The sequence below is a fragment of the Aegilops tauschii genome, chromosome 7, assembly GCF_002575655.3.
Source record: "Aegilops tauschii subsp. strangulata cultivar AL8/78 chromosome 7, Aet v6.0, whole genome shotgun sequence".
In the NCBI taxonomy this organism is placed as follows: Eukaryota; Viridiplantae; Streptophyta; class Magnoliopsida; order Poales; family Poaceae; genus Aegilops; species Aegilops tauschii.
The window spans coordinates 440,002,931-440,014,489 of record NC_053041.3 but is presented as its reverse complement, the minus strand read 5'-3'; the positions used below and the strand labels follow the sequence as shown (position 1 = coordinate 440,014,489).

Genomic DNA, 11,559 nt, shown 5'->3' with positions numbered 1-11,559 from the left:
TCCATGTTTGCTTGTGTACTCTAGTGAGTACTTTTCCAGATTTCTTGCTTGCCGACTTGATTTCCTGCTGAACATAATTGTTGAGTTCTCCATGTTAATACACAACTCCGAAACAACTTTCGTACGCCTCATCCGCCTTTGCCTTGATCATGAGGGCCTAATCATCTATAAAGAATAGATGCGTGGCAGGAGGAGCTGCCGGACAAATTCTTAGCCCACTTAGCTTTTTATTTACCAACGCACTATGTAATATAAGGCAGACAACCCCTCATCACACAACACGAAAAGGTATGGTGACAGAGGGCCGCCTTGGCAGAGCCCCTTTGACAGATTTAACCGTTCGGTGAATTTATCATTCACCTTAATCTGGTATGTGTGATTGTACCATAGTTTAAAAAACCGAACCGAAAAGGTTGTCGGTTCAGGTTTTTACCGGTCGGACCGCCGGTTCACCGGTTCGATTGTCGGTCTTTTAAGCAATAAAATAATATATGTTGAGTAATATATGTGCTAATGTAGTGTGAAACAATGGTCAAATAAAATTATTTATATGTAGTGGACCAGAAAGTAGCATAACCGAGTTGGTTATGGGCCGTGGGCGGGCCCCGCATACTGCTCAAACATCTTGGGATCAAATTCCACTTCTCTCAATTTCTATTAAAAATATTTCCTGGTTTTATCCGGTTCAATGGCCTGGTTTTTTCACCGGCTTTCCAAAAAACCGGCCGGTTAGACCGGTTTTCTCCGGTCTGATTGCAAAACGGTTTTATTAGCTGAAAAAACCGTGAGGTCGCCGGTTCCGGTTTTTTTCGGTTCGACTGCCGGTCCGGTCTGGTTTTTTAAACTATGGATTGTACACACGCACTTCAGGGGTCGATCCATCCCCTACGGAAGCCCAATTTCCTCATCATCTCTTCGAGAAAGTCCCACTCATGTCCACTTTGATCGCTGCATAACCTTCACCCCCTCCTCTTTTGTTCATAAGATAAATGAAATAACTCATATGTAATCAACATATTATCAATTATAAACCTCCCTAGTAGGAACGCACTCTAATTGTCCGACATTATCTCCAGCAGGATTCCTTTGAGGCGATTTGCCTTTGAGACAAGCTTACACACATATCAACGGCCAGAATCAACCGCGTCGTGAAGACCCTAACAACCCCCCTCATCCAACGGTGGACGTGGTCAGCCATTGAAAACCACATTGGACGAGATCTCCAGTCCGCTCGCACCACCCCCTTGAGTCGTTGGCGGCTTGACCCCTCTCCTACGGTCGTCGCAAACTTGTTGTCCCCGCAACCTCTCCCCTCCCCCTCCCCCTCCGAACTCCAAACCCTAGAGGCGCCGCACACCGCAACGACACGTCGAGCGAGATGCGGCCGCGCGGCAGAGGCGACGACCCTGACGACGACGAGGACTACGAGTCCTCCCCGCAGCGGAGCGCCCCGGGGTCGGATGCCGAGCCCGAAGAGCCCGCGCCGCCGCCGCCGCAGCCCGCGCGCGCGCCTCTCAGCAGCCTAGTCGTCAGGCCGTCGCCGCCGCCGCCGCCGCAGGATAACGGCGCGTCCTCCCCGTCCCCTGCCCGTTCGTCCCCCTCCCCCGTCGGGGACGCCCAGGGTCGCCGCCGCGGGTCCTCGCTCCCGCGTCGCCGTCGCGAGTTCTCGTCGCCGGACCCCCGGATCAGGGAGAGGCGCCGGTCGCCGCCGCCCCCTGCGAGGCGCCGCCCTGGCAGCCCGCCGCCCCCCCAGCGTCGCCGCTTCAGTCCACCTGGTTACCAGCCTCGCCCCCCACGATTCTACGACGAGCCGCAAGGTCGGTTGAAAATCCTCGAATCACCCAACTTTCTTTAGATCTGTTTCTTTTGGATTCTTCTGGCCCCTTAAGCTGCTATGTTATTCTTCGATGTTGTATGTTCCGTTCGGTCGTTAGATGATCCAAGATGCAGTCTGTCTGCCTTGTTTATCAGTTTGGTCGTTAGATAATTCAAGGTGTACATCATGAATTGATGATTCCTTGTCTTCAGCTGATAATTGGTAATCCTTCGATTGTATATATGGCGATATATGTGAGGTATTTGCCTTGTTTATCTGTATGGGTTGTTTTGATTGAAAGGTTGATCAAGGCTTTGAACATGTTTGGGCAAGAATCTTGGTAAATCGAATAACTTCTGTTGACATACGCCTCAGGTTATGCCAAATCTGCATCTGCATAATCATAACCAGTTTTATGTGCTGGTTAGATACGCTTCGCTTAATTATTTGCAGTCAAAGTTGATGTAGATTGTACTCCCTCAGTCCCATATTAGTTGTCGCTCAAATGGATGTATCTAGCACTGAAATATGTCTAGGTACATCCATTTCAGCGTCAACTAATATGAGACGGAGGGAGTAGTTTTTTCTATGCATAGTTTGCATAATCACAAATTTCTGACGTAAGTTCTCTTGGCAAAATCTGTGATTGGTGCTATATCTGACATGTACGCTACTGCTGTGGTCCCTTTCTTGCTAATGTTAAATCAGAATTTACCTATCAGAGGATCTACACCTAGAGAACATTTGTAAATGATGTATATATCTATTTGTAAAAGGTCATCTGAGTGAAACAGCTAACATGATAGCTATGAATATGATCTCATTCTCCATAAATGTTTCATCTTGAGCTTGGTGCAGGCATTTTTGCATGGTAAATTGTGTTCTTCACATCAGTTATGATTCCTTTCTTGAGTGAGTTGGGTGCCATGTGTTCCTTACCTTGAGAACCCCTATACATACTGTTTGGTTTGCTTTTATTTAATGTTGCCTTACTTGATTTCTCTTAATGGATGCCTTGATTCCTTAAGCCCTTAAGTTATGGTTTGATCTGCTTCTCTTGTCAGACTTACATAAGTATATAATTGCATTAATGGGCTTCAGATTTGAACATTTGGTCTTTTGATTACATGAAATTTTCACCATGCTAAAGTTGAGAGAGTAATTTTTAGGAAGTTTGGTCAAATATGTTAAGAGGTTTATTCTTTGTTGCCAGCATTTGCTCTGGCTTTTGTTCTTATTCATGGCAATGTATATAATTTCTATGATTATTCATAATTTTGTATGTGATACTATCCATTTTTTCTTTACCATGTCTGATGTTCTATGGCAAGATTGATTTTTAGTAACTTGTCAATTTCAACTCTGCCTTCTCTTTTGACGCGACTAGTTCAAATTCCTATATACGATGTAGGAATATTTAGTTTCAGCATTAAACCACTATATGTAGGAACATAATGCACGACGAACTGCAAAATCTCCTGATTTGTTTTGACTTTCAAGCGATTGTAGTTTGTAGATATTATCTAATTCTTTACTGGCTTGGATATTCAGTATTATGGCCAAGCACTGCAACCCCCTCTAAGTATCAAATGAAGTATGGAATTGGCTGTTCTACTGTAACAGTTTTCAACTTGGCTGCATAGGAGACAGGATCTTAGTATTGACGCTTCTTATGGCAATGTCTGCTTGTTGGTTTAGCCTTTTTGGTATTTAATGTGGATGCCATAACAACTCAGTTGCTGTGCAATTGGTGAACCCTGACAAGGTTGGAGTTGTGATAATCGGCAAAACAAGGGCTGAGGACCTGAATTGTATTGATGCAGCTGTGGTTACATACTTGTCCGAGAGCTACAAGTCTTGTTGAAATTAACTTGGCACGTGGATATTTAGGAATTCCTTTAATATGAATCTGAGTTGTGTCTTGTTGCATCAATACAACCTGACCAACTCCTCCATTTTGATTATTTGGCAATTCTGATAACTTCACAATGAGTTAAGTCATGAGCTACATTTTGGAATTAGCATCATGGCGTTCGTCTGACCATCTTTTCAAAAAGTTGATGGAGATTTGGTTGAGAAAAACACGCTGCAGATTCCGGAATAAAGTACATCAGCAAGTGCAGCAGTTGATATCATCAATTGGTACAGGGATTTCAGCATTAGGGATCATCCATTGTTATGAATATGAGGAGTCACATCTTGCCAAGATCAATTGTTGGACCTGATCAACTGCTCCATTTGAGCTTTTGAGATAAGAATAGTCGTGTTGAACTTGAGGTAGTGTCGAGGAAGCCGTGGTCAGTGTTTTGGCGCTGCCTGAGTTTTTGGAGTTAACATGAATCTGAGTTGCGTCTTGTTGCATCAATACAACCTGACCTACTCCATTTTGAGTATTTGGTAGTTCTGATAACTTTACAATGAATTAAGTCGTGGGATACATTTTGGAAGTAGCATCATGATGTTCTTTTGACCGTTTTCCCAACAAGTTGTTGGAGATTCGGTCAAGGAAAGTGCACTGCGGATACCAGCATAGTGTCCATCAGCGAGTGCAGCAGTTGATATCATCAATCGGTACAGGGACTTCGGCATTAGGCATCTGCATGATGCTTGGATACTGAATTGTCTACTTTTTGATATGGACAACTGAGATTTCATTGTCCAAGACCCTATGTGCTAGTAAGATTGCGAGTTTGTTTGATGGTAAAGAGAAGATTGAAGCAGACAGACAACTTGGTAGCCTTTGCAGGAAGACAACATCTGGTAGGAAGTAACATAGGATTCCTGCTGCCTGTTGCTTATGCCTTCTTCATGTAGGAACTTCTCTTTAACTTTAAATGGAGAATTAGCCTAATAATGCCCAATAAGCTAGCCTTATATGGAGGGTCTTGGAAGAGAAACCCCTGTGTTTTAGGCCGACTGCATACTTACTCTCCAAGATACCATTGGCGAACTGCCGCGCTGTACTGCTTTGGCGCATATGCATTGGCATGATGAATGGTTGAGAGTTCCTGACTTTGCGTGAAGTTATGGGGCTGTTACTGGCTCACTTGGAGATAAGCTTTTCTTAGCAGAATCTGATTACAATATCTGAATGTGTAGTCATGAATCAGATAGTCGTGTTTTGGGTTGAGCAGCAGCTTCAACGGTATTTCCTTCTCAGAGCTTTCTTAAGAAATGTTGGCCTTTGCAATTACTACCTCATTCGGTATGTGGAGAGTAATTTTGTTGTAAGTGGTTCTCCAGATGGGGTTTGCCTGTTTCAACCCCATGTGGCTGGAGTAAGCACTTCTTTGCTGAATATTCATGTTTCGTGTCTTCTAATGTTTATTTGGAATTGCTGTTACTTTCTTTGCAGGATATGGCATGCATGCTGGACCATCACCTCCGCGCCAACGCAGATTAGAAAGCAGCAACTTTGATGACGCTATTGGTCCACGTTACACCCATGGCTATGAAGGGAATGGTAGAGGATATGCAAGGGGTGGTAGGGGATATGAAGTGGGTGGTAGGGGATATGAAGGGGGTGGTAGAGGAGGTGCAAGGTTCCGAGATGTTTCTCCACCATATGGAAGAGGAGGCAGGTCGCACGGGAGGGGGGGCTATAATGGTCCTGGAAAGGAGTTCATTCTAATTGATGGAGAATATGTTCACAGGAATGATCCAAATCTTTCACCAAGAGAAGGTGATTGGATATGCCAGAATCCGAGGTATATTGTTTTTCAGCTTATCGTAATTACTGCACTTAATCTTGCTTGCCTTAACTTAATGTTTTTCAGCTTATCGTAATTACTGCACTTAATCTTGCTTGCCTTAACTTAATGTTTTCATTGCTTTTTATTTCAGCTGTGGAAACCTCAACTTTGCTCGAAGAAGCCACTGTAACAACTGCAACAAACACCGCTATGAGTCTAGTCGCAGTCCTCACAGGGGTTACTTTGACTCTCCTCCACGAGTGCCTGCAAGGCCGCTTGGTCCACCAAGTGATCGTGCCCCTCCAAGAGAAATGGCCAGGTACAAGCCAGCACCCCGTGATTGGGGTGTGGGTGATCCTAGAAGTTATCCAGCTAGATCGCCTCCAGATCGTGTAGGACGATTTTCAGATCCATTGCAGAGTGAAAGGGGTTTCCGTGGTGAACGTGAGTTGCGTGACCCTGTGAAGTTTGAGTGGTCTGCTGCGGAGTACAAGCAGAGGGAGCGTCCACATGGTGGGTTGTATCTTGACAGGAGCCGATCTCCTCAGGGGAGCTGGGGGAGCGATATGCGGGACAGAAGCAGATCTCCTGCAGGTAACAGACCAATGAAGGGTGCTTTCTTGGGCAGAGGTCGACCAGACCTAGAGTATGGTGGTTCATATGTAGGCCGGGGGCGGTTGGATGCTGGGCGCGGGCGTGGACGTGGGCGTGGCCGTGTTTACAGGCCAGGAGGTGATCCATACCCCGGCGAGGGTCGAGATGATCGGCGCGCTGCTCTTCATGGTAGGGATGATGGACGGTACTAGTTCATCCTTGGAACTGATGCTCTGGAAAGAAAAATCTAGTTAAGACGGTGCAGGTCAAGCCTGTAATATTAAACTACCCGTACTGTTTCCTCAACTGTGATGACATTTGCAATGTTCTGAAATGAACAAGTCCACTATACATAGGATGGTGGTATTATTTTGGTTCAGTGAGCAGCTGGGTTGTTATGTCAAAGCTGATCTGATTATTTGCTTCTTTGGGTTGCTTCTCGGTTGGGTTATACCCTCAAGCCTGGTCGGGTGGAGTATATGCCAACATAAGGATTTCAGGTTGCTCGGCAGCTGTTGGTCACATGCATTGGCCGGCCCTTGTGGTCCAGGAGTTGTGGGTATAACCAGAGGGTTCCGCCATCACGACAATATGAGCTTTCAGTGGAACCCACTACATTGCACGATGGCTCGAAACATCAATGAAAAAGTCATCATTGGCAGAGCTGGAAGAAACACAAGTTCTGCTCATGTTTCACCAAGGCCTATTTAGGATTTGCACTGGGAACGGGGACAGGTCGCGGTACGCCTTGATTTGTGTTATGAATGTGTATATCTTGTGCTGGTTACACCAGGTGTATCAATTCATTTTGCACATATAATTCACAAAAATAAAATAAATCATTTTGCACATAGGACCAATTGTAATCTAAGTGTTCACATATACTTCATTTGTCTTGCATGGTAGTTTTATTATTAAAACTGTCATAATGCTTAAGTGTGCCTTTTACCACCGCATCCATTAGTCAAATCAAGACCTAGTGCCTCTAACCGTTGAGATAATCATCATCTTTATATGATTATCTTAGCTTCCAAGAAATTAATCTTAGTTGTGTTCTCGGGTACTATACACTACCTCTCCCTGCTTGGTACATGACTTGGGAAGGGTCCTACTATATATAAACTTCAAGGATGAGCATGGGCGATGGAGAAGAATGGGTGGCTGCGTTGACAACCGATGAGCCTTATTAAAGCCTTTTATACCATTGAATTCGGCCTTTGGGGTCAACCCATAAGCTTATATGAGGATGGTGCACAAAGTAGGCTTGAGGGCTTGTTAAGGAAGGCGGCTACGGCAGCCAGAGGGGGAAACAAAAAGGAAAACACTAGACGGCGTGCCGGCCGAAGTTATCGGGTGGTTGCACGCGCAATGTTCAATTCCTCCATATCGTACGCCCCGTGACTCGCTCTCCCATCGCATGCTCTGTTTTTTCTCTTTGCTTTATCTTCTTCCACCTTTCTTCCTCTTATCCATTCCCATTTTTTCATTACCCCCCATCTTCCCCTGAACTTCATGAAACCCGAGGCTCTTGCTGGAGACCAACCGCCATCGCCTGCTGCTGGAGACAACTGCTGCCGCCTGTTGCTAGGGGAGTCACCGCGGGCGGAGAAGATGACCATAGCCAACGGCAACCCCACCTATGGGCACATGTGAGCTGCATTGGTGACCGAGATGCATGTTGCAATGGCGATCGACGGGGGTGTAACGACCGTGAGCATTGATGCACGATAGGCGAAGGCAATGTTGGAACCGTCGTATCCTTTTTTTGCTGCAACCATTGAAAAAAATAGCTTCAAACCCTAGATAGAAAAGAGCTTCAACCGGCACTGTTAATCGGGGAAAGCTTCAACCGTTGACACAAAATGCTCCAATGCTAGATGAAAAAAGCTTCAACCAAACCACAGAGAAATCTGTTTGCTACAGCCGGCTAGGGTTCTTGCTACATCCATCCATCCATTTTTTTGCTGCAACCGTCCTCAGTTTTTGCTACGTCCAGCGTTTTTTTGCTACGGCCGTTCACGACAGAGCTTGCTGCAGTGGAGTGAAGAGTGGAGAATTGGGGTGCTGACTTTTCCAAAAGTCATCATTCATCACTGGTGTGGTACATCCAATGTCCACATCTTCATCTTCAATTTTATGCGACGCTGCACATCACCGAAAATTCTGAAGATGTGAATTCATGGGTGCTGGACTGGATGTCTGAAAACACTCACTACAAGGCACCAGCTACTGAATTGCTTCGTGCCTTACCTCTCAGTTCGCCCATTGAAGGTGCTTGTTGCGTCTACAATGAACCTGAGCTAACCGATCACTACATGCAAGTGCTGATGAAGCCTTTGAAGCCAGGTCAGGCCCCAAGAACAAAATTCCTTGTGAAGGAATTGCTGTATGTGCCTCGGACTGTCTATCGCATTCTGACGAAGACAATGAGTCCTATCAAGGGCCACGACTCAAATGAAGAACAAGTCGTTGGCATCATGAAGAATCTGCTTTTCAATATCATTCATGGCATTCCCATAAACTTCCATGATTTCTTCATGAGGACTCTGGCCAATGTCGCCATGTCACCATTTGAGTTGAAGCCTTATGCACCTTGGATTATGAGATTCATCAGGACAAGGTCTTCACTCAACTATAAAGCTGATACACTGAACCATTGCAGCTACTTGCCCCCAATTGAAGTCCTCAAACGGACATTTTCCTCAGTTGATGAAAAGGGCAAGGCTACTGCTGTAATTGATGAAGGCATTCGTCCATTGGATGGACAATTTCGCAAGGCTGCAATCAGCTTCCGCCGTCTTGCACAGATCGGTAAGACCAATCTCAGTGACGGTCCACAGTTCGCTGTTCATCGCCATGAGGCGCTTCTTCATCATGGCTTCCACTTGGGATAATCATGATTGTCAAAGATGGGACATGTCACTTTCTTCATACATGCGGCCGACATAACTAAAACTCCAGGTGGTTAAACCAAAATCACACAGAACAAGGGAGTACCTTGCTCTGGTACCAATTGAAAGTGCGTTATATCGACTAGAGGGGGGGGGGGTGAATAGGCGATTTTTATAAATTCTTCACTAAGGAATTTGTGGGTGAGGAAATTCCTTAGCGAAGAACTACTTGCAGCGGAATAAGTACTGAAAAATATGCATAGCAGAACACAAGCATAGTCATCATGATGAAATGAAAACAAGCACAGAGTACAGAAAGCGTAAACACAGGATGAAGACAAACAGACTGAGGAAATTGAACTGAGGAAATTGAGAAAGTCTTCAGTCAAAGTCTTCAAACACAGATATGAACAAGCATACACCACAGTAATGAGGAAATGGAAGAGTTGAGGAAATAGAACCAGTAAGCTTGGTGAAGACAATGATTTGGTAGACCAGTTCCAACTGCTGTCTCAGTTGTACGTCTGGTTGGAGCGGCTAGGTATTTAAACCTGAGGACACCCAGTCCCGGACACACAGTCCTCACCGTATTCTCCTTGAACTAAGGTCACACAGACCTCATCCAATCACTCGTGGTAAGTCTTCAGGTGACTTCCAAACCTTCACAAACTCGGTCACTCGGCGATCCACAATTTCCTCTTGGATGCTCTAGACCATGACGCCTAACCGTCTGGAAGAAGCACAGTCTTCAAAGGTAACAAGCATCGGATCCACGCAGGATCAATCTCTTCAGTGATGCTCAATCACTTTGGGTTTGTAGGTGTTTGGGTTTGGGGTTTTCCTCACTTGATGATTTTCACTCAAAGTCCTCGGAGGATGGGATGCTCTCAAATGACAAGTGTCAGTTTCTCTCGGAGCAGCCAACCAGCTAATGGTTGTAGGGGGCGGCTATTTATAGCCTAGGGAGCAGCCCGACATGATAAGACATAAATGCCCTTCAATGATATGACCGTTAGGTGGGTAGATATTTTGGGACAGCTGGCGCATAGCACAGCAACGGTCGGAAATTTGAGTATCAAATTCCTCAGGTCTATCATGTTCCTCACTGTGTAGGCAATCCGCACTGGCGAATTCCTAACTCCTCAGTCAGAACAAATTCCTCAGAGACCAAAAGAACTACGTCTCTGTCACTGAGGAATATGACTGAACTGTATGAGATTTCCAATGGCTTCACTTGAAGGGATTGGTAGGTATAGGATTTTGAGTTGAGCATCACTTGGAATTTTTTCCTTTGTATTTCCTCGACCCCCTTTAACAGCACGGTGTTTCCTATGACTCAAGAAAGAGAAAATGAAACTACGAAAACAAAAGTCTTCACGCTTCATGTTCCTCAAATGAATACCAAGTCTTCAAGGTCACACCAATTTCTTCACTTTCAAAGTCTTCAGAAATACCAAAGTCTTCAGTCGAAGAACTTCATTTTTAGGGGTCAACTTTCTCTGTAAATATCAAACTTCTCATAGACTTATAGACCTGTGTACACTCATAAACACATTAGTCCCTTAACCTATAAGTCTTCAATACACCAAAATCACCAAGGGGCACTAGATGCACTTACAATCTCCCCCTTTTTGGTGATTGATGACAATATAGGTTAAGTTTTCAACGGGGATAAACATATGAAGTGTAAATACTGATATTTAGGAATTTGATTGCAAGATATAGAAGAATTCCCCCTGAAGATGTGCATAGTGAGGAATTTGCTTTTGAAGCAATGCACACTTGAAGAGTTGAATCATGGAGATCTCCCCCTATATCTTGTAATTCATACACGCATTTGACATAATATATGAAGAATTTGAAATGCATGATGAAATATGGTGACTGATGTAATTCAGCATGCGTGCAATAACATTAACGAGGAATAAGCATGCAGAAGAAACAACAAAAGTATCAGGCCACCATAGAGTCTAAGTTTACAACTCGATCCAACAAAGTCATGAGAAGAACGAGAGTTGTAACTTTAGAAAAAAAACGCCCATAAGATAGACCCGCTTGAAGACTAACTCAAATTTCTCCCCCTTTGTCATCGAATGACCAAAAGGGTTGAAAATGAGGACTAACGCCCCTGAAGAATATCAAGGTGATGAAGGAGCGTCAGCGTTGTTGGGGTCGTTTGTTGATGTAGGGCCTGCCGCAGTGTCGTCCAAATCTTCATGTTCATCAGTGTCACATGATGAAGAATAGGAGCTCGCCACCAAGGAAGGAACCTTGACCTTCTTGTACTTCTTCGGAGGAGGTGCAGCCCAGTCAAGATCTTCCTTGAGACCCATTTTCTTCAGATCTTCTTCACTATAGACTTGAGACAGAACAGCCCAGGTGCGGTTGAGGGTTTCATGAAGGTAGTAGTGGTTTTTCTTCACTGCATTATGGGTAGCAGTCATGTTGTGAAGAATTGAACCAAACTGACGCTTGACCCATTTATGATTGCGATCAACCTTCTGGTGAAGACTGAGGAGAAGCTCGCGGTCAGTCATCACCCTGGGTGCTGTGCCTTGAGGATTTT

At 44.9% G+C, this 11,559-nt stretch overlaps 1 protein-coding gene across 1 annotated transcript; it reads left to right on the top strand.

Moving 5' to 3' along the window:
* The first annotated feature begins 1,264 nt into the window (after positions 1-1,264).
* Positions 1,265-6,507, top strand: LOC109762050 (uncharacterized). Its single transcript, XM_020320862.4, has 3 exons — positions 1,265-1,817; positions 5,172-5,523; positions 5,660-6,507. Exons 1-3 carry the CDS (start codon positions 1,379-1,381, stop codon positions 6,312-6,314), a joined length of 1,446 nt encoding a protein of 481 aa, XP_020176451.1. The 5' UTR covers positions 1,265-1,378; the 3' UTR covers positions 6,315-6,507.
* The last annotated feature ends 5,052 nt before the right edge of the window (positions 6,508-11,559 follow it).